Source organism: Myotis nattereri (genome assembly GCF_964212035.1).
Source record: "Myotis nattereri genome assembly, chromosome: 8".
NCBI classification, from domain to species: Eukaryota; Metazoa; Chordata; class Mammalia; order Chiroptera; family Vespertilionidae; genus Myotis; species Myotis nattereri.
In genome coordinates, this window is record NC_138083.1 from 82,706,917 (window position 1) to 82,730,663 (window position 23,747).

The 23,747-nt window shown below is 53.1% G+C and overlaps 1 protein-coding gene across 1 annotated transcript in view; it reads right to left on the minus strand.

Moving 5' to 3' along the window:
• ST8SIA5 (ST8 alpha-N-acetyl-neuraminide alpha-2,8-sialyltransferase 5) overlaps positions 1–23,747 on the minus strand; it is a gene marked incomplete at its 5' end in the record, with an annotated part of 43,229 nt that overhangs the window by 15,188 nt on the left and 4,294 nt on the right. The window contains 2 exons of the mRNA XM_081096529.1: positions 5,992–6,084; positions 17,944–18,051. Of these exons, the coding sequence (XP_080952655.1) occupies positions 5,992–6,084; positions 17,944–18,051 (201 nt within the window). The remainder of the gene's footprint in view (positions 1–5,991; positions 6,085–17,943; positions 18,052–23,747) is intronic.

Here is a 23,747-nt window from a genome sequence, read left to right on the forward strand (position 1 = left end):
ATGTATAGATTCAGAGAACAAATTGGTGGTCCACAGATGGGAAGGGGGTTGGGAGGATGGGTGAAAAGGTGAGAGGGACTAAGAAGTACAAATTGGCCAGTTATTAAAATAGTCTCAGGGACGTAAAGGACAGCTCAGGGAATACAGTCAGGAACACTGTAATAACCACCCAAGGTGTCACACGGGTGTCATAATTATGTCCGAGGGGTACTAGACTTATTGGGGTGATCGATTCATAACGTACGTTAATGTCTGATCACTATGCCATATACCCGGAACTAATATAATACTGTATGTCAACTGTAATTGAAAAATACATTTTAAAAGAGAAAATATTTGATTTTTTGGTATGTTATAATTATGGGCATCATTTTTCTATTTTTTTTTGTTTTCATTATTTTTCTTCATAATATAAGCCTAATTAAACTATTTCATATTAATCACTATCTGTGCCTACACACAAAAATAAATAAATAAAAATACTGGTTTTAAAAAAATATGACCACAGAGAGAGCTGTTGGAGGCATGAAACAGAACTCCAAGATACTCTCCTCAGTGTCCCCAGAGCAGATCAAGAAGGCACGAGGTCCTTAAAATAAGAACAGGCCACTCTGAGAACAAAGTCAGAGCTCCTGAGGGGGAAAGTTCACTAGATGAGATAGAAGATAAACTCAAGAACTTTTTTTTTTTTTTCTCAGAAAGCAGAAGCAAAGGACAGGGAGATAGCAAGAGATGAGATTAAACTATATGAGCGTTAGAGGAGCTATCGAGAAAAGCCAGTATTCAACTCTTAGATGCACTAAAAAGAGGAAACAGAAAAATGAAGAACAGCAAATACAAAGAGCTCTAAGAGAACGCGCAAGGGTTTGGACATGAGCCCCAGATGAAGAGGTCCCCGTGGTGCGCATCCCGGGCACACCATCAGGACGTTCCTGAACGTCATGATCTGAAAAGGCAGGTCACCTCCAAAGGAACCAGTGTCGTGCGCGTGTGGCCCTGGGTGCAAGCAGATAACAGAAGCTCTTCAGCAGCATTCTGGGGGGAAACAACTTCCACCTAAAATACCAACCCCACCAAACCAGCGACCAAGTATAAGGGAAGAATTAAGGCATTTAGACACAGAAGGACTCCCACCCATCCTTCTGGGGACTTTGCTTTAAGAGGGGGTAGAGGCAAAATGAGGAGTAAACCAAGAAAGAAGCAGCTATGGGTTCTCAGGTGAATCCGACCTAAGCAGGCAGAGAAGGAAGCTCTGGGGAGAAGATGTGTGGCCTATCAGGACGCAGCCTGTCTGGGGTGAGGCAGGAGGATGAAGGGAAACCTAGGGGAATGCCTAGTTGATGGAGAAAGGAGGGTCGGGGGTGGGGGGGAATAGGGCATAATAGAGACGGGAGAGTTCAAGGGGGAAAAGATGACTAGAAGCTTCAGAAAAAAAGGGGAGGAAGAGAAATGTACAAAAAGATAGAATCACCATTATCTGATCTTCAAATTTTAGAATCAACCTATAGAGAAAAGCCTGCAACAGGCTGCTATGGTTACACATAGAATGTACATGTTAGCAGCCTTGACATTTTAAAGGTAAACTCATGGATGATCGAAGCCAGAGGCTGGAACTAAAAAGCAGGGGTAACTTTAACAGCCTCATATCACAAAGTGCTGGATCAAGAGATACTGCCAATATTTAGTAGAAAAAGAAACAGGTTATTGGGCAATCTATAGATAGAAGAACTACAAATAGCAATAGTCCTCACCCAGGAAAGTGGGGCGGGGCTGGGTGTGGGCTAAGGGAGCTGAATCCTCACCCATCGCTGAGGCAGGACGGGAGGGGACACTCTGCAAACAGGGCAAGTCAGGAGACAGCAGCATGCACGTGGCACTGAGAGGTATAGGAGCAGGTTCTGCAGAAACAGCCAAGAGCTGGAAGCAGCAGGGGTGAGGGTAGGTGTGGGGCAGGGGACTGTCACTTTTTATTATTATAAACTTTCGTATTCTACTTGATGTTTCTAGCCATGTGCTAGAGATGGCAATAATAATGAGATGATAATGGTCATCTCATTTTCCTTCCCCCCCCCCTTTTCTTTCATGACCACCTCGTTTTCACTCTGGTCGCAATCACTTTTCCATCCATTCGTTCACTTAACAAACACATCCTGAGCCCATGCAGGGCCAGGCTCCAGGACTCAGAGAGGCCTGGAGAACCCTGCCAGCCCCGGCCCCATCCCCTCGCCTGTCGCAGTGAGGGCTCCACCCCAGAAAGATGGGGAAGTGGAGGCAGGAGAGGGCGGCCAGTGGGTGAGATCATCTGGGTGTGAGCACAGGCAGCAGCTGATCTATAATAATAAAAGCATAATATGCTAATTAGACCAGATGTCCTCCCAGATGACCTTCCAGATAAAGCTGGGGCTATGAGGGAAGCCTGGGTCCTGGGTGCCAGAGGGAAGCCAGTGCCAGCAGCCAGGGGAAGGAAGGCCTACTCTTGCATGAATTTCGTGCATCAGGCCTCTAGTTTAAAAATAAAGAGGCTCTAGAATCACTAAATTCAACGTCGATATTTTTACAATATAGGGACAATGCACACTTTCATAACAAATGGTCATAGTGCAATTTCTCACAATCTGATATTGTCAGGAGTGAGGCTTGTCTGGGTGGGATTTTCTGGCTCACTGACTTTCACCACTGAGAGGAGCAATGTTGGATGAGAATCTCCCCAGCTGAATCACACAGGTCCCATCTCCTCAGCCAGAACTCCAGCTGACATCATGCGCTGAAGGGCCTTGGAGCGCATCCATTCAAGCCCCTCAGGTCATAGATGAGAACTTAACCTTTTCCCAATGACTAACAGTCTCCACCACAAGCAGGGCCACAGCTCTGGGCTGGAGCAAAGCACGCAGGTGCCCAGGCGGTCAGAACCACTCAGATCGGAGGCCGGGCTCTGGGCTCTCGGATTTCAGCCCCAGAGGGCCCACTGACCCCCAGCTTGAGGACTCAGAAAAGGAGGCACGAGGCTCACGGCTCCCCAACATCCTGCCATGCTGATGCCCCATGAATAGCCCCAGCCTCTCCTTACCTCTCAGACCTCCAGTGCCCACTCCCAGGGCCTGGGGACCACAGGAGGGCAGCTGCCATGGAGACCCAGGGTGCTGCAAGGCCCAGAGGGCACCAGCTGGGATAGATGTTCAGTTCAGGGGCCCAGAGGCAGAGGTGAGAACTAACGCCAACCGTGCAGAGGACCAAATGTCACCAACACCACAAGGGACAGGGTGGGCACAGAACATAGGGAAATATGAGGCTCCCCATTGCACCCCACAACATTTGTGATTCGGGCTTGAAACAAAGGGCCCGGGCAATTCCTAATTTAGTCCCTAAATGGAAGGTGTGATAGGGAGTACTATGAGCTGAGTAGTGTCTCCCCCCAAATGCATATGTTGAAGCCCTAACCCCCAACATCTCAGAATGTGACCATCTTTCTGGGATAGAGTCTTTGAAGAGGTGGTTAAGTTAAAATAACATCACTAGGGTGAGCCCTAATCCACTGTGACTGGTGTCCTCATTAGAGGAAATTAGGACAAAGGCACACAGAAGGACGACCGTGTGGAGACAGGGAAGGCAGCCGTCTCGAAGCCACAGAGAGACCCAGCCCTCCTGACACCTCGATCTGCCTCCAGCCCACAGAACTTCGAGAAAAGAAAGCTCTGGTGTTTAAGCCCCAGCTGTGGTCCCTTGTGATGGGAGCCCAACAGGCCAGTACAGGGACAAACACCAACATATACACAATATATGGGTGGAGAAATGGGAAGCAGTACAAACGGAAGCCAAATATAGGGGGTCCCTCAGGTCGTCCTGTGCAGACCTTGAAGTAACTGTGGAGAAACTGCCTCTTTTTCATAATTTAAAAAATGGGTGATTTGCCCTTTGTAACGGTACAGAGCGCTCTCCACAAGGGCCCTAGGTTTGCACAGTGCGGCACTGACGGGCCTGCAGTCTCTGAATTTGGGGAAAAGATAAAGGCTCTCTCTCTCTGCTTATGAGCTTATGGATGGGGCTCCTAACTGGGGTCGGGGCACCCATCTTTGCCACTAAATCCCCACTCCTCAGTGTAATGTATCAAACACCAATCACATCATACCCCCCACCTGCCTCAAACCCTTCCCCGTGCCCTTTGATAATGATAAAACTAATTCCCACCCCACAAGGTCCGGCCCCTGCCTGCCCCTCTAGCAGCATTGCTTCTGTTTCCCCCTCTCCTGCTGGCATTCAAGCTGCCCTGACCCTGCACAGCCTGGGACACAGCAGGCTCCTTCCTGGCACCGGGCCTTTGCACAAACTGTTCCCTCGGTCAGGAATCCTCTTGGCCGAGTTAACTCCTATCACCCTTCACACCGTCGCTTCCTCAGAGAAGCCTGGCCTGACCACCCCTCCCCCCAGCCCAGGTCAAGTTCCCTGTCACCCTCATCTCCCTAAGGTAATCAGTTATTACTGTCCGCTTCCCCGCTGGGCTGGGAGCTCCTGGGGGCAGGCACCACGGTGTCTGCTCAGCCCAGGGCTGGGTGGGGCTGGCGGGAGGGTGAGCTGCTCACATGTTCCTCTCTAGAGAGAGCACACGGCCCCTTGGTTAGTACAGAGACCAGGAGCGACACAGCTAATCCCAGCTGGACATTTGCTCTTATCTTGGACATTTCCTGCAGCTACTAAGCTGACGGAGTCTGAATGACAGCCCAGAAAAGCTGTTGCTGCTGCTGCTGGTTCCAGAGAGAAAGGAAAGGGGAGAGAAGGAAAGGGAAGCCGCAATGAACGCTGAGCACCTACTGGGTGTGCTCCTATGTATGTGGACTGCCGGGTTACTATTTTCACATATGTTAGTTCAACTAGTCTTTATAGCAACCCTTAAAAGTGGGGTGAGAGTGTCCCCATTTTTATAGGCAAGAGAAGGCTCAGAGAGGTTAAGTCATTTGTATGAAGATGCAGAGCTGGTAAAGCCCAGCATCGGGTTTGGAGCCCAGGTCTGCCTGAACCCAAGGCTCATGTTCTTTCTATGACCCACGCTCCCCAGAGACCATGTCAAAAGGCTCAAGGAGCAATGGCTCCTGCCTGTGGGCCGTGGACAGCAGTGCAGGGATCGCGTCCAGGGCCCATGAGCCCACTTGAGCGCCCAGCACTGCCTGCCTCCATAAACTGCACTTCTTCCATATCCAGACATTACTGTTTTAAAAATCAACACACATCCTGTCCTGTTGAACACAGCACCCAGTCCTCTGAATGGTTTACCAAATTCATGGCAGTCATGGGAGGGAAAGCAGGGACAGACACTCGCTAAAATGTTCAGCATGTAGCATGCTTTTCTCACACAGGCTGTAACAGAGCCAGGTGATCTATTGCTGAGGGGGAGGACAGAGCACAGGTCTCTTGCCATTTAACAAAAAAAAGAAAGAGTGAAAAATACCTATACGTAGATGCTGGGTTTTGCATAGACTTTCTGGGAGGATGCAGGAGACACAGGGGTGGCCTCTTAGCTCTGAGGAGAACTGGGGGCTGTGGGCAAGGGACTGTGGGCAGGGGACTTTTCACTGTTTACCTTTTTGTAAAATTTTAATGAATATAAAATGTTTAAAAGACCATAGCATGAAGGTGATGCTTGACCCTCGCACACAGGACTACATTTCAGGTAAGACGCTCCGGGGCCCTGTTCAATTTCTATACCTGAGGAGCCGGTGATGATAATCTCGGAGACGGATAACTGAGCTGGGACTGAAAGGCCAAGTCCACAGAGGAGACCTAGCAAACTTGGGCTTTTTCCACAAAACACCATCATCCCTGCGTGCGGCCCGCAGGGCTCTCCCGATGCCAGGGCCCTGGGAAGTAGACCTAATGCTTGTTCTGTCTGATCCACCGAGGTTCCTGCCGTATTTCCTTCTGCCCAAATCCCCACCTGCCCCCGGCCCTGCCCCACTCCCACGTGCACATGCACCCACCGCCCAGCCCGGCCCCACTCACATGGACAGCACCTTCACCTCCAAGATCTCGTTCCTCAGCTCCAGGCATCTTGTGGAGTTATATTCTAAAGGGCCCTCGTAAAATTCAAAGTACCTGGGGACCAACAGGGACAGAGGTTACTATGCAGAGAAGCGGCCTGACTTTCAGGGACCCCGGTTGGTGGTGGGGGGCGGTGTCTGTCCTTGTCAAATAAATAGAGCAAACCAGTCCCCCCCAGCAGATGAGCTGGTGGAAGGCCCGGGGACTGCTGGGCCTCTGGCTCGATCCCTGAGTCTAAGCATTTACGGGAGCACGACCCCACTTCAGCAAATCATGACAGTCAGAAGCAAGTGGTTCCAAGTTGGTGGCCGGAAAGGGAACTTGCTCTGGCTCTTCCTATGATCAGCCACTGAAGGAGGCAGCACTGGGCCGGGCGGCAAGGTGGCTGCCGTCAGCCAGCCCTGCCCTTTCCTGCCCCCCTCATGCTCCTCTTGGGAAAGTGTTACACAATGACAGCCACAAGCATAGCTGAGACCCACCGTTTTTCCCCCCCGTACAAGCATTTCCATCTCCGTTAGCTCACTTGATTCTCATGCTCGCACAGTGACTAAGTGAGACTGACATTTCTCTCTCCCCATTTGGCAGCTGGGAAAAGTGAGGCTAAACAGATGGAGCTCCAGGTCCCACTGTCAGTGTGGGGCACGGCCAGGCTTGGTCTAGATCCCACTGCAGAGGGGCCCAAGCCCCTCCAACACCAGCTGGCTCCAGGCATGTCAGAGCCACCTCAGGGTCCCTTCAGCAGCTTCATGCAGAATCACAACTCCAATTTCAGCCAGTGCTTGCCGAGCCCTTACCACGGGCCCATGGCTGGGCCCAGCACTTGACAAGGAGGCATCCACTTTGATCTTTATAACTAGCCCCCAAGGAAAGGGATGCCATAAGCATCAGAACAGGCTCCAGGATTTAACTCACTTGCCCAGAGTCGTGTGGATAGCAGGTGGCAGAGCTGCACCATGAGCCTCAAGGCTGCTCCTGTCCACTCACCTATAAGGACACCTGGTGTCCCATGGGCACTGCCAAGGATCCTTTTAAGGCCTCCCCTTCTCACACCCTGGAAGGAAGGGTATCACCTGACTGGGGGTGGGGAGGGATGAGTTATGGGGAAGGTTCCCTTGAAGATAAAACATAGTGGTTCACTGCTGGGCTTGACCAAGGAGGCAGGGTGGGGCCTCCCGGGCCGAGGCCAGGTGACCCTCTCCTCAGGGCCTCCGTCTGGAGGTGGAGCAGAAGAGACCGGGCAGATTAAGCCAGGAGGCTGGGCGCATGGCAGCCTCAGCTGCTCAGAAGAGAAGCCTGCAGGGTCAAGCCACTCTAAATGTGGGGTCACTGACCTCGCAGTAGGGAGCCCTGGAGAATCAGAAGGGGGAGAAGTGCCCCAGGGCTGCTCCCGGGCCCTGCAATCCATGAGCAAGGATTTAAAATACAGGCATTCCTCAGGCATTTCCCAGAAACCCGTCGGCAATTATTGCTTGTGTTCTCACATGTCCAACTTTACATGTGCAAACATATGTACGGCTGCCTTAGAAATACTACATCCAGTTTACCCAGTAAGTTGGTGTCTTTGAAAAATATTTGTATGCTAAACAACTTTTAATTTCATATTGAATACTTTAAAACATATTCTGTTTATAAATATGTGTTTTTTAATTTTAATCAAATTTGACAGTTAATTTTAAAGCATAACTATATATTTAAGAATTTTAAAATGTTAGACACATTTGTAATTCCTTACCTAATAAAGAATTTAAAGATAAAAAAATAAAAATAAATAAATGAAATGTTAGAACAAAATATTTTTAAAATAACTTATAAATATAATTTCATAGTTAATTTAAAAGTATATTCATAAATATGTTCTTAATAATTTTAATACAGCAATAGTTAATTTGACAGTAGTGTAATTATATATTTAAGTAATTTAAAATTCTATTTCAAAATATGAAAACATTTTATACAACAAATTGGCTCCTATTTATAAAATAAGTTGGCTCCTTGTTCTTGTATCATAAAAGAATTGAAGTAGAGGTAATAAGAATTAGGTATTTGGGATCCCCAACATATCACACTCACTTTTTTCTCTCTGTTTCCCTCATGTTTTTGAACTCCCTCCTCTGTTGTTCTCACCCAGCAAACTCATATTAATACTTCAGTACCCACTTTAAATGCACCCACTTCTGGGAAGGCTGCCTGGCCACGACCTCCATCATCTTCTGTACACTGTCTTTTAATTAGAGCAAATAGCACTGTATTAAAATAGTCTGTTTATATATCCACTTCCCTTCCAAACTGTAAGCATGGGAACTGTTTTTGTTATCTCTGTACCTTCTGTACAGAGGCAGGAAAGCTAAGAACTATATTTCCCAGACTCCCTTGCAGCTAGGTCCTGGATAAAGTTGAAGTTCAATCATTCAGAAGCACTTGCACAAGACTGTTATTGGAGAAGAATGACAAGCTGGTGCAGAATGTGGCCGAGATGGCATGGCTCTTGGAAACTGTAGTGGTGGCAGCACTTTCATGATTCTATCGGAGGCAGCAGCTTTCACAGTGGCCTCATTTCACAGTGTAATTAGGGGAGGCAACTCTGGAAGCTCTGTCTCGTGTCTGTCTTTGGAACTAGTTGGACCCTTGATAAATCCTTTTCTGTTTGAATTAGTTAAAAAGGACTCTGTTATCTGCAACTAAGAACTAGGAAGAGGTCAGCCTGGGGCCACGAAAAATGTCCATGACCTTGGCTTTAATTCATGTCGTTTTCCAGTCACACAACACAAAGTGGGGTCTGGTATCTGATTACAAAGATCATCATTCGCAACCAGAGCCAGTGGCACCAAGCCCTTTGGAATCCACTGGGTCATCCAAAGCCATGATCTCAGGCTGCTACCAGAAAAGCTCCCGATTCTAAGGCTGCAGGAGGTCGTTAGGAGGAGAGAGATGGGAAAGCTGTGGACACATCTCGGATGTGCCTCTAAACCAGCTGTGTGACTTTGGGTAAATCACTTCCCCTCTCTGGGCCTCTGCTTTCTCCTCCTTAAAACAATCTGTTTGAACTAGGTGATATCTAAAGGCCCATCCAGCACTAAAATTCGATACCAAGCTTCCCCAGAATTTCCCACTCACTAATCAAGGCAGATCGATACTATGAATTAATGGTCCACACACAGGAGGAAGTTAAAACCAATCAGCCCCCTCCCTTTGATCAGCTAGCCCCTCCATTGCCTCCATGAGACCATCCTTGCCTTACCTCCATCAGCCTCCATTGGGCCTCCTTTTCTCCTGAATCCCCAACATCATTCATAAGAAACTAGACAATGATCCCAAATGGTCAACCTATGAACCAGGAGGTCACGGTTCAATTCCCAGTCAGGGCACATGCCTGAGTTGCGGGCTCAGTCCCCAGTATAGGGCGTACAGGAGGCAGCTGATCAATGAGTCTCTCTCATCATTGATGTTTCTCTCTCTCTCTCCCTCACCCTTCCTCTCTGAAAGCAATAAAAAAATTTTTTTTAAGTGTAGCACATATGTAACAGGGTTTAGACAAGATATTGATGATAATTTCAGAGAAAATAATAGCAAATGCCAGGAACACAGGAAGTACCCAATAAATATTCACTCCCTTTTCCCTCTTTTCCTGCTATTAAAGGGCAAGAACTGAGAGTGGATGCCCAGGGAGAGAGTCAGACACTTGCTTACAGTCCCTCAGCTGGTTGGTGGCAGAGCTGAGTCAGAGATGAATAACTCAGGAAGTTTCTCCACCGTCTGCTGCTATTAGTAACCCGCTCTCCTGCACCCTGTGAATAAAGCCCACACTGAGCTCTGCGTGGACGTGGGGATGTCCTTGATCACCCATCTCTGCCGCAGATTCCAGTCACACAACTGTGTTTCTGATGCTTTGACGTCGGGACATGCTGCTCTCTGGGGAGACTGCCCCTCCCAGGGCTTGCCTAGAGGTTCCTTGAGATAATAAAGGACTGACTCAAGCTTCCCCTTAACCTGTGAGCACACCTTTCACATGCACACCCACCAACACTGAGCTCATACCCCACCCCCACCCACTTCTCTCACACTCAGGGCTACTATCTACCCCAGGTGCCTGAAGAAACTCCGGGTGGTACCTAAGTCAAAATCAAAACTGCTCCAAAGGCTGGGTCTAGAGCCTCCAGCATTCCCATCTAAAAAATAGAATAGGCCTTGCTTCCTTCTCCATCCTACCTGGGCTTTCCTTTGGGGGAGGGGAGCTCTACTGCTCCATCCGTCTCTAAAGACGACTGACCTGAGGAAGTAAAATTGCCAGAAGCATGGCCACACTAATCACCTCTAGTGTGCTTCTGACAGATGCCCACGGACTGCATTCTGGAGGGGCCGTGGAAACCCCTGTTTGGTCTGGATATAGCCCATCATGCAGGCATCAAAAATGAGGCTTCCATTTTTTGGTGTAATGACATAGGAAGAGGCTCACATGATAACATTGAGTGGGAAATGCAAGTTATAAAACTGTGGTTTTATAAGAAGAATTACATATACATATATGTGAATGCATGTGGAAAGGGTGGGGGGCTGTAACAAAACATTAATAGTGGGTTTCTTCGAGTGGTTTTGAAAAATACTTTTCTGGTCCTGGCTGGTTTAGTTCAGTGGATAGAGCATTGGCCTGCAGGTCCCAGGTTTGATTCCAGTCATGTGCACATGGGCTGCGGGCTCGGTCCCCCATAGGAGGCATGCAGGAGGCAGCCGATCAATGGTTCTCTCTCATCATTGATGCTTCTATCTCTCTCTCCCTCTCCCTTTCTCTCTGAAATCAATAAAAAATATATTTTTAAAAAAAATTTAAAAAAAGACTTTCCTGTAATGGAGTTATGACTCTTTTATTATTGGGAATCACTAGTAAATGCCCTTTTAAGTCCTAGATGTCCCTTGAAATTGTTCTAGCTTCCTCTTAACCTGCTAGAAGACTGGGAGAAGCAGTTTCTCCAACCTTCTTAACGCCATTAGCCTCTCAAGGTGAGTTTGTCACTGTCTCTTCTTTCAATTCAGGAAAGACGATCTCTATGCAGCTCGAAGGGGAGGGGACCCTGGCATCCTATTCGGGCACCTCACTGGTATAAATAGTTCCCACCCGCCAGATCAGGAGCCCAGCTCGTCTCAGATGCCACTTGGCTTCCGGCAGCCAAGTCTGAGGCTGGTGCCAGGCTGCATCCGTCCTGCTCCCTGTATCTGTGCCCTCAGGACTGTGGCGGGCAAGGCTGGACTGGCCTGTCTGCCTGGCCAGCCACTGGGGGTCCCCACTAAGTGAGGGGACAAATGCAGAAGGCCAAGGGCAGAGGGGGCTTGGTGGTCCCAACATGATTTCCCCTCCTCCCATCCAGACTTGGGCTCCAGCTTTACAGGCTGAGGAGGCCTCATGTCAGCAGGCCCAGGGGCTGGTATGCAGATAGTCTGCCCGCCTTTCCCCACGAGCCTGTCCCACAGGCCCCCCTGTTGGCCTGATCCCCCCTCCAGAGCTTCCTCAGAACCATGGGGTCTTCCTTGGGGGCCACAGTACTTTGAGCCCAGCAACTACTGGCTGCTACAGGATGAGGCCCCTGAATTCAACTTCCTGTCTAACACTCCCTTCCTCCCCAGATGCTGACCTTCAGGGAACAAAAGCCCAGGGAAGGTGGCTGTGCTGAGCAAGAGCACCCCTGTTAGGCCTCCTCCAGCCCCTGGAGCAGGCCAGTGGCCCCAGCTCAGGAGTCTACACCCCAGGCCCTGTCAGCCTGGGGCAGAGTCTCCAGGAACGACAGAGTCGTTTGTTTGTTCCACACTGGGTGGGAAACCCGTGTGGGCATGGCACCTCTACAAATTAGGAAAAAGCACCTTTTTCTCCTGGTGAATTAAGCCTCATGCCAGGCACACGGCTTATCACGTGAGGGCGAGGGGGGTTTCAGCCGCACCTGCCCCCTTGGCTGGTGTTTTTGCACAGAGCCCACCTGCACATCTGTATGTGGCAATCTGATGCTAGACTCTAATTTTGTCTTGTTTAACCCTCCTAACTGCCCTACGAGGCAGGCATTATTTCCCCATTTGATACCCAAGACTCAGACTGCAAGGGGTAAAGTAACTTGCCCACAGGCATTGGGTTAGTAATTGGTGGCACTAGAAAGGGAACCCCAGGCTTCCAAGAGCCCAGAACCCAAGTTCTGACTCTGATAAGCCACGGCCAGGTCACTGGGGTTTTCTCAGTAAGCGGCCCCCTCCCCCCCCCCCCCAAAGCCCACAGCCCCCTTCGGTGAGCTCTGTGCTATTTCTAGAGCCAGAACAGCTGCCGGTTCCAGACAGCACACCTCCCGTCAGAGCAAACACACAGAAATCAGTCTGAAAACTACAGCCTGACAACAGAAAGGACTGCGTGTCTTCCCACACAGGTGCAGAGACAGGCACGAAGGCTTGGCTGTTGACAACGGCAGGTCACAGCTCCCACTGGTGGAGAGACCTGGCTTGGCCCCCTGCCTGGACCATGGCCCTGTCTGAGCCACGGTTTCCTCATCTGTCCACAGGGGTCCCTGAGCTATTTGGAGATGTGAGAACTGAAAGCTAAAGAGCCTGATGTTCTGAGTGCAACCCGTGTTAGTCTTGTGACTGATCTGCTCCCAGCAGGGGCCCCGCTGAAGTGCCATCCCTGGCCTGGGGTGGGAGCTGGGGGTCAGGGCATAGCCCACTGCGAAACTTCTCCCTACCCCAACCAGCAGTTCTGCAGGGCCTCAAGTCACGTGTCCAGCACATTCCTGCAAGAGCACATATCTGGGGGCCTTATTTTGGGCCCAGATCAGGGAGCCCTGACAAGCTCCCCTTGTAAAATTCAGCTCACCGGCCATGGGCCTCCAGGTGTCGAAAGTCAATTTGGTCACCTTCCTCATGCACATCATCCTACTGCTCCTGGGGCTCCCCCACCGTGCCCCAGGCGCCCAAGCCGAGAGCTATATCCCAGGGGCCTCTTTTCTTTTTTTTTTTTTTTTAAAAAAAGTATATTTGTATTGATTTCAGAGAGGAAGGGAGAGGGAGAGAGAGAGCTAGAAATATCAATGATGAGAGAGAATCATTGATCGGCTGCCTCCTGCATGCCCCACACTAAGAATCAAGCCCGCAACCCAGGCATGTGCCCAGACCGGGAATCGAACTGTGACCTCCTGGTTCATAGTTCGATGCTTAACCACTGAGCCACACCAGCCGAGCCCAGTGGCCTCTTCCTAGTTCATCGCTCACTTCAGGCCTCTTCTCCATGCAGGGCCAGGGACCTGACCTGGTCTTCTTTCTCCCTGATTAGTGTCTGTCTGGAATCCTCTTCCTCACTGTGTCTTCCCAGTCGCTACAGAGCAGAGGCCAGCCTTGAGCAGCCTTCCCCACCCTCCCGCGTGGCGTTGATGAAGGGGGTGCGGGCTGCGGGCTGCGGGCTGCGGACTGCGGGCTGCGGGCTGCGGGCTGCACACAGCCACATGGAGTGGGAGACGGGGACAGCCCTGGGTGCCTTACTTTCTGAGCCCCCTAAGCTGGTTATGGGGTGGGTGCTTGCTTGCTCCTCCCAGCCCGACCCCGACCCTTTTTCTTTCCATCTCCATTTCTTTACATTCTTACTCCATTCTGTGGCCTCTGCCTTTGCTAAGTGACTGGTATAAAATTCTCACAGATGGTCAGGGAGGCCAGGAGCATGGGAGCCGTGAAGAGGAGAGGAGGGAGATTGGATGATGGCTGTTGAAGGGGGTAACAGACAGTTTGGGGAGCTGATGTTGGGGGAGGAAGTGGGGAGGCCCTGACAGGCACCCATCATCTTCTGATCTGGAAACAGAGCCCCAAGAGGCAGCATCTCCTACCCAGACTCCTCCGTGTGTCAGGGCACCCACAGCCCTGCCCACACAGTCAGCCTCCTCCCTGTGTCAGGGCGCCCACAGCCCTGCCCGCACAGTCAGCCTCCTCCCTGTGTCAGGGCACCCACATCCCTGCCCGCACAGTCAGCCTCCTCCCTGTGTCAGGGCACCCACATCCCTGCCCGCACAGTCAGCCTCCTCCCTGTGTCAGGGCGCCCACAGCCCTGCCCGCACAGTCAGCCTCCTCCCTGTGTCAGGGCACCCACATCCCTGCCCGCACAGTCAGCCTCCTCCGTGTGTCAGGGCACCCACATCCCTGCCCGCACAGTCAGCCTCCTCCCTGTGTCAGGGCACCCACATCCCTGCCCGCACAGTCAGCCTCCTCCCTGTGTCAGGGCACCCACATCCCTGCCCGCACAGTCAGCCTCCTCCCTGTGTCAGGGCACCCACATCCCTGCCCGCACAGTCAGCCTCCTCCCTGTGTCAGGGCACCCACATCCCTGCCCGCACAGTCAGCCTCCTCCCTGTGTCAGGGCACCCACATCCCTGCCCGCACAGTCAGCCTCCTCCCTGTGTCAGGGCGCCCACAGCCCTGCCCTCACAGTCAGCCTCCTCCCTGTGTCAGGGCACCCACATCCCTGCCCGCACAGTCAGCCTCCTCCCTGTGTCAGGGCGCCCACAGCCCTGCCCGCACAGTCAGCCTCCTCCCTGTGTCAGGGCACCCACATCCCTGCCCGCACAGTCAGCCTCCTCCCTGTGTCAGGGCGCCCACAGCCCTGCCCGCACAGTCAGCCTCCTCCCTGTGTCAGGGCGCCCACATCCCTGCCCGCACAGTCAGCCTCCTCCCTGTGTCAGGGCGCCCACAGCCCTGCCCGCACAGTCAGCCTCCTCCCTGTGTCAGGGCGCCCACAGCCCTGCCCTCACAGTCAGCCTCCTCCCTGTGTCAGGGCGCCCACAGCCCTGCCCGCACAGTCAGCCTCCTCCCTGTCTCAGCCCCTGAGGCCCACGCTAGGAGCCCGGGAGGGAAGGGGAAACTGTGCCAACTTTGTCTGGTTTTTCCAGCACCCAGCCCAGAACACTCTGCCAAACCCGAGCCTCCGAATCCTTCCCAGCTGGATGGAGCCCAGGAGCGCTGTCCCTTTATTTATGTATTTATTTTTGTCCTTCCGCAGAAGTGAAATTGACCAGAAAGGCTTAGGCTAAGCCAGGCCGCACCAGGGTGCGGGCGTGCAGACCGTCTGCTGCCTGGCCCCCCCACAGCTGTCACCACATCTGGAAGTCCACGATGCATGGTTCTTTCCTTTGGGGTGACCTTGCCACTGAGGGCGCCTCTTTGAAAGGCAGAAATCCCAGGAGCGTTTTGGGGGTAATAATCAGGAAATGCTAAGCACAGGGACGGGGGTAGAGGGTGACACACAGAAGATAAAAGTGGGAAAGAGGAGAGGGGAGACGGGAAACCCTACAGATCACCTTGCCTGTAGCGCTAAGGACAACAGTCATTATCGGAAGGGAATATGTACATAATTACCTACCTGAGTCACTATGGCATTTATTACAGTCTACCAGCCTGTTGGTGTGTGTGTGTGTGAGGACAGGACTATACAGCATGGAGGACTTGGGAAGAAAGCTCAGGAGAGCCACCCAACCCTGCGTGACCTGCCCGCAGCCCAGAAGGGAGGATCCCTCTACCCAGCATGGCCCGTCAGTGCTGGGGCCCCAGAGTCACACTGGACGGGGTGAGTTCCAGCTCCTCCACCAGCACCTGGAAGTGGCGACTCAGTTTCCTCATCTGTAAAGGGGGCAATGACAGCAGCCACCCTAAGGGTTTGAGGGTGAGGATTAAAGGCAGTAAGATGCCTGGCACACAGCCCCCAGGAGTGCTTGGCCACGGGCATCGCCTGTGGAGGTCCAAGCCAAGTCTCACCCCTCCGCGGAAGCGCCTCCGACTTCCACTCTGAGCCCTTGGAGCCCTCACCATCTGGCCCACACAGCTTATCGCCTCATTATATACAGTCTTGAAACAATTAGGGAACAATTCAACACAGCATAATGAAGCGCTGAACTGAAGTCCATCCACCTCCTTCCTGCTCTGAAATACGACTGCTCCAAACCCCATATTGTGCAGTGCACGCTAGACGCACACACACAGATGGATCTCAGCCGAGAGGACTCCGGCCCAAGTACTCAACCCTCAGCTTGGGGCCTGCTCTTTCCTCCTGTGGCCGGCTACCCTCCCACTGGGAAGCCCCGGACCCCAACTTGAAGCCCAGCTGCACAGGGAGAATGCTGCCCAGGAGTAGGCAGCTTAGGTGAGTGGCAGCGTGGCCAGCTCTGCTCCAGAACCCAGAGGGAAGGGCCCCTGAAGCTGCCTTTGCACACCGCCCCCTGCCATCCTACCCCAAGCCAGGGTGCCTCAGGCTGTGCAGAGCCTGGGAGAAGCGGCCGATGAGGCCAGCCAGCGAGGCCACTTGTGGGCTGGTCTGAAGTTAGAGGGCCCACAAGACCCTGCGTGCACAGGGTCCGGCCCGGCTCTCCGGGGCGGGGGGGGGGCTCCGTGGGGTTAGAGGGATGCCTGAGCAAATGCAGAAGGGTTTATGCAAACTGGCAGAGAGTTCTCCGTGTGGGCAATGATAGAAATAGCCCTCTGCGCACACACATCGCACAGAGCGTCGAGTTAAAGGGGCTATCAGGGAAGGCTTCAGGGAGGAGGTGGGGCAGGAGGCGGAAACTGGAGGGAGGACAGGACTTGGATGGGGGGCAAGGTGCAGGTGGCAGACGCTGGCAGGGGGAAAAGCTGGAAACAGCCCTTGTGCAATGGTCTCAGGGCGGCTGCCCAAACCGGCCCCCAGGAGCCAGTCCCATCTTGCTCAGTGGATTAGCACTTTCCACAGAAACCTCTCCATGAGCTCTGAACCTTCCCTGGCAGGCAAACACTTGCTGACATGCTGAGACCACCCCCCTATCTGCATGGGCAGGTCTCACAGCGAAGGGCCGACATGGGAGCCTCAACATTTGGAAGGGACAATTCTAGACTCCTCACTCTCACTGGTGACATCCCAGGGGCCAGAGCTCCCAGCACACACCTGCGGAAAGAACTGACCTCCTGAGAGGCCCTGATCCCAGTTCACAGCCTGCAGGCCTGTCTGTGGACACCTCCCCGACTGAGTGTTTATATTACAGCCATGTCTTTTATTTTCCAAAGCACTGGACAAAATCGTCCATACTGGGGGTCCCTGAAGAACATACTACTTCTCTGCAGGGGCGGTTTAATGTTTTGGTGTCAGTATTAACAGCAGCAGACACTCAGGCCTCTTTCCCAGGGAAACAGACTGAGAGTCAGCCGGTACTTAGAGATGCAAAAATGAAGGAACAAAACAATTTAATCAGTCCCTGGAAACCCTCGGCTGGTAGGTTCCAGCCACACCCAGCTCCAGGCAGAGCATGCATCCAGCCTGAGAATATTCTGTTTTCTCTCATTCAACAAATAATTACTGAACTCCCACTGCTGAGCATGCAGACTGCCCTGAATCACTGATTTTAGCTCCAAACACCACAGCAGATCGAGAAGAAATAACCCCGTGATGGTGTGAATGTCAAATCTCAGTTGCAGTCTTGATGGCAACGGTCCTTCCCCAGCCAGGGTCAACCTCACGGGTGGGTGGAGCCGTCGGAACCGCCTTCACAGTGGGGTTGCAGAGGAGCAGGGAGCCCAGCTGCCACCCACCCCTGCTGCCACCCCCACACACCTGGACACACTTGCAGACTGATACTCAAAATCCTTGCAACAGCTATGGACTGAGGCCCCACCTCAAATGGAGGCTTGCGACCCAGGCTGCCTCCCCAGCCCACCCCCAGCAGAAGGGGGGGCAGTGAGTCCCTACTTGGTTTGGTTGGGTCCTAGGCCTCACCCCTCATGTCAAAGGACACAAGTCAGGATCCCAAGATGCAGTGAGCTTTGAGCCACTGCGCCAAGCTGGCTTCTTCCCCGAGGGCCGCTCTGGGGGTGAGCCACGGGGTGGGGGCTGCAGGGTCACCCCGACAGGCTTCCCCCTCCCTGGTTATTCGCCCGGGTCTGTACCTGGAGCTGGAGTCACTGCCGCCGGGTGACTCTGGGTCGTCCGTGGCATTAAAGAGCCCCGTCCAATTGTCCAGCTGGTCGCCACTCTGCCAACCAAACTGGAGGCCTCTGGCAAGAGAACGAGGCAGTCGGTACTCACGCTCAGGTGCTGGGTTAAGCCTGTCTACCAGAGAGAGCCACGGGCTGCCGTGTGCCCAGTGGCACATCGCCTCGATCACACACTCAGTGGGGACGAGGGTGATGTCCAACCGTGGGGACGACCATAATAAACCTTTACAGGGGTCTCTGCTCGACTGCATCCCCTCATCGCACCTTTGCCGGCAGAGCTGAGGTTTCCCATTGCGCACACCGGGAAACTGCGGCTCAGCCAGGTCCAGGTCACGGTGCCCTCCTGCCTCTAGAGACCTACGCAAGAGCCCCTGATCGCCACACTGTCCCCAGAGGCCAGGCACACTTGCAACGCTTTTAGTGACACCTGGGTTTCCAACGCAGGACACGCCTCCTAGGTTAAGACGCTGGACTCAAAGCACAAGGTCCTCTCTGCTCCCTCCCCAAACCTGGCTGAAACGATAGGAAAGGGATAAATAGGGACCTGCGCTTGGAGCCAGGGATGGAAAGGGGCTAGGGACAACACTGGGGGAGATGACAAGCAGGTGGGGAGCCCTAACTGTCCACCAGAAGCAAGTCTATTCCCCTCGCACAGCTCAGGAAGCCGGGGTGGTTCCGTGGTGCCCTCCCTTTCCCTTCACACTCTCCTTGGACCATTTGGACTGGGACACACCCTGGCTAACACATCCCATAACAATCCAACCCGACTTAATATTTATGTTCCCACAAAGTGCTTCACTTCCACCAGGGAGCAGAGTCAGGCCTCCGGAGAACAGAAGGGGAATGAGTGAAGCTGGGGAAGCCAGGGTGTGCGTCCTGCCTGCCAGGTGCCTGAGCGGCAGTGCCCTGCTGCCATTTGGGAAGGTGGGAAGATAGCCACACACACACACACACACACACACACACACACACACACACATACATACACAGAGACACACACGTACATACATACACACACATACACACAGAGAGAGACACACACACACATACATACACACACACACACATACACACACCAACAAAATGGCACTGTGCTCGGTTTCCCAAAAGATGCTAGAAATTCAGACTTTACGACCCCAAATTTTCAATGCTGATCCACTCATTCAAGCTTGCAACACACTGCAGACCAAATACTCCTAGCAGTCTGGGACCCCCATGGGCGACCGACCCCCTCCTTATATCACCTTGCTGGATCCTGGCCTTCGTCCAAAGAGGGAGACAAAGTGTGCCTCGCCCATCACAGATGAGGAAACTGAGGCAGACAGTGGGAAGTGGCCTCTCAGCCAGCTCGGGGCCTGGGACCCAGGAGTCCTGACTCCCAGTTCAGCTCTTTGGCTAGGAAAGTTCTGGCTCCCGTCCCAGGAGTCAGCTACACCCAGCACCCCTTGGGGTCTCCCAGCTTGGTGGCTGGGTCAGTGACTTCAGCTGCCAGCCGCCTCATGCCCCAGAGGTGCCCACCTTTGCAAAAGGCCCCCACAGAGGGAGCCCAGGTGGGCGCCTTCGGGAGCTCTGCCTGCACTACCCCGTTCCCTCCTGCTCCACAAAGCATACAATAGAGATGCAAATGACTGAGCTGCTATGATTACAAGGATAACCTTGAGTTTGGCTCTATTTGAAAAAAATAATAATAAAAGAAGAAAATCATTCACAAAACATCAGTACTTACCTTTCCTGGGGGGATAACTTATTGCATTACTCGTTTGTATTCTCTCTCCTCTGGTCCAAGAAGGGAGCTTAGCTTCATTACCCCTCTTACTTTAGGGCCATGTGGGCTGTTGGGGCTGAAAGAAGCCCTGCTAGGCCGTTCTAAAGGGCAGCAGGAGGGCCTTCGAGCCTGGGGAGGGCTGGGTGGGGGGCTGGGTGGACATGGTGAGACCACAGCTGAGCAGAAAGTTCCCCAGGCCCAGGAAGCTATGGTGGCTTGGGGTTCCTCCCCTAGGTCTCCCCTTAAATGGACAGCAGGACCCAGAGTGACTAAGGCTTCAGGACCTCAGGAGGCTAGACCCAGGGCTCTAGAAGCCCCCAGAGAGCAGTGAGCAGATTGGCTGAGGCTGGGGTGGCCTGGGGAGTCCCCCCACAATCTTTGTTCCTTAGGAGCCTCCATGACCTTCACATGACCCTGAGGGGGGTGAGGTGAAGGGAAGGCTCCTCAATAACAACGAACTAAATTTTCCACCAGCTGGTGGCTAAGGTTTAGTCCTTTTCTTAATCAAAAGAAAATGAGGCAATGAGCCATTTCTTTCAAACCGAGCTTGCGAAATGAAATGCATAAACACGCTTCTATTATTAATCAGCAAATCACTTGCATTGTACCTCACAGCCTCCTGAAGATATCTTGCCTTTATCCATCCGTGCTATTTTTATTTTATTATATATGTATACATATCAAATATTTATCTTGTTGTCTTATTCTAAACTTATCGCACAGCCATGCCAGGCTGGGTGCTGGGGTTCAACAGTGAGCACACTAACAAGAGCCCTGCCCCCCACCCCCACCCCGTGACGCTCCATTTCTACTAGAGGGAGGCAGACGTAGCCATTGTAAACTAAGAGGCAACACGGTGTGTCATGGGTCAGATGGTGGAAATGCTGTGGGAAAAAGGAAAGGGGGGCAGGAGGGATAGGTGCTTGGGGGGAGTAGGGGGTGCTACCCCACATGGGGTGGGCTTCTTCCTGAGAAGTGCGTCCGAGCAGGACACGAAGTGGGCGGTGGGTGATGCGGGAGCAGGCGGATCCTAGGGAAGAACGCCCCGGGGGAGGATCATCCATTCCAATGGCCCTGGGCAAGAGTGTGGGGCTTATTCTGGGGCTGGCAAGGTGCTGCGGGCAGCTGGGCTGCGTGAGTCAGGGGCAGCTGGCAGGTGATATGGCATCAGTTCAGAGAAGCAATGCCCCTTCCTGTGGCCCCTCAAAGCCATCCAGGAGGGAGGTGGGCCCCATCTGCTGAGGACCACCCGGGAGTCTAGTGCTGGGCCCTTCCTGGGGCGCCCAGATTGCTCTCCTCCGCCTCCCACAGTGCTCTGCCCTCCCCAGGCCACTTAAGGGGTGGCGGGTGGTCAGGGGACACCTCGCAGAGAAGGTGCTGGGACCTGCCCACCCAGGTCAGAGCGGAAAGGCCCGCCAGCTGGGACACCTTCTCAGCGGGATGAATGGGATCAATGACCAGTTCCACGTGTCCCTGCCCGTCCTGGCTCCTGACTCACTGGTGACTCACGATTTCCCTGTGAAGCATCAGATGCTAACATTCCCCGCCCCCCCCCCCTGCACCCAGAACCTCAGGGGGAAAGGGAAGTGGGATCAACCCCAGGGTTCGCCGATGGGGCCCTTCATTTGGGCAACAGAGAGGGTGCTGAGTGAGGGCCTCCTGAGGGAGAAGAGGAACGGGCTACTCCTCAGGCTGGTCCCCACGCTCTCCATCCCCAGAGGGGAAAGGAGGGGGGGCAGAGCAAGTGGCAGGCCCTGTAGAGGGAGGGTCTACAGGCAGCAGAGGGCTGGCTTCTTTGAGAGACCCCGGCCTGCGACCAGGGTGCTGGTGAGCAGAGGAAGCCTCCCATTCTAAGGCCTGTGGCTACGAGTAAGTGGCTGGGGCAGGGCCCGGGGGGAGTCCAGAGCTGGCAGTGTCAGGGTAGGGCAGGGAGGGTGCACACGGGGCACACAGCCATGGGAAGGGTCCAGAGAGAGAAACTGGACAAGCTCCAGGCACTGCTCTGGGACCACCTCACCACCCCCTGCCTTTGCACCCCAGAGGAACCTGGGCCCCTCCCCCCAGGCCAACCTCCAAACAGTCCTGCCCCCTGGCCTGACATCCCAGACCTACAGTGCCTGCCCTGGGGCCAGAGCCACATGCGTGGGCACCCAGACCATCCACTAATGCCAGGCCCCTTCCAGCTACTCTTTGTTAAATAGTTAGTCAACATCCCTTTCAAGGAGGCGCACACACCAGCCTTCCAGCTCTCCTCTGGCGCTCGGGCCCCGAACTGTGATGTTACCTGGCTACTCACCACCCTGATTACTGTCTCCTCTGAAACCTACAAGATTTACAGTCTACGCCACACAATTATGAATGTATTTGAACTGTCTTACATATTTTTCATATTTGTCTCTTTTAGTGTTCTGGAAGTTCCTCAAAGACATGAATCATACCTAATAATTCTTCAGTAGCATTCCCTCTTCCCGGACACAAAGCTGAATGCTCCTTGATGGTTAGAAAAAAGCTTTGGGACTCCCTTTGTATGCATCCATTCATTCAACAATTCATGTCAGGCACTGGGCTAGGTCCTGGGAATTCAGGGATGAATACAACATCTCTTACAAGGGTCTTACAAGCTGTGTGACCTTATACAAGTTACTCACCCTCTCTGAGTAAGTATTCAATGAGGATGATCATATCTGTTTAACAGGATCATGGTGAGGATTAAATGAAATAATCCTCATTCAGGATTATCTGCTTAGGTCAGAGCCTGGCTCATAATCTCTTAGTGAATGTTAACAATTAATGTTATTACCTGATGAATCCATCACCTGTATGTGTGTGTGTGTGGTGGGGGGAGGGGGTCCCTACACATAGGATTAAGGGCTATATTAGAGAATGACTGGGTGAGAGATTATTAGATGAGAAGTGAACGGGCCTGGATAAGTCAAAGAGGAGAAGCCAGGTCCTCTAAGAGGTAAACATTTCCAGAAAGTACAAATGGCAAAAAGAAAAAGAAATGGGCAAAGAACAGAGTGAGAGGGCAGCACTGTGTCCCTGGGGGACGCTGGGGAAGGGACAGGAAGCTACTACCTACCACTGGTGCAGGCTGGACACACAGCAGGCCCGGGTCAGGACTGGAGTGAGCAGGCAAGGCTCCCAGGGCACAAATGAGGGCGGCCCCATCTCAGACCCGTCCAAGTGCAAACATGTCAAACATGCGGCCCGCCGGCCCCGGGCTTGGCATGATTGACAGGGTCAGCACACAAGAGGGAGCCTCCTTCAGTTTTGACCCCTTGGTGCCTTGCTGCCTCCCCCTCGTGCCAGCCCTGCAGTAGGTACTCGGTGAAAGCTTGATCTGAACAGCAAAACTGTTGTTCGGACATCATAGGACACACCCCAGGTGGCTGTCAGCTCAGCTCCTTCCTCCTTCCTCCTTCCTTCCAGCTCAGCACCACCCCTCCGGACCCACCCCTGCATCCATCCTCTGTCCCCTGGTCCCCATCTTCAGGGCTGTGCCTGGTCCTCTGGGCCGTGGGACCGAAGTCTCTGTCCCTGGTCAGGGGACATCAGCTTGGCGAGGACAGCACTTTGAATACATACTTTGGACACAGCACCAAGTCAGGTTGTACTTTTCCTTGACCCAGTTTCTTAACCTCAAGTCTCAGGCCGGCACCAGCCGCACGCAGGCAGCCCAGATGGGCACCCAGGAGGCGCAGGAGAGGAAGGTGGGGGAAGACAGCGCCCAGGAGAGTTTACTCTGCAAAGGCGGGCAAACGCCCAGCTCGGATCCTGGCCCTGTGCAGCCACACAGAAAGCAAGAGGGCAGCGCTGGGAGGGAAGTGCTGAGTCCAGGCAGCACGGCACCAGGAAGCCGGAGCCGGAAGGACACTGTGGGCTGGGAACCAGAGGAGAAGCAGGACTGGACTGGCAGAGAGGCGGCTGGGAAGGCACGGCAGTGGGGACACCGGGTGGGTCAAGGCACAGCCTCAGGACAGCCGTGATG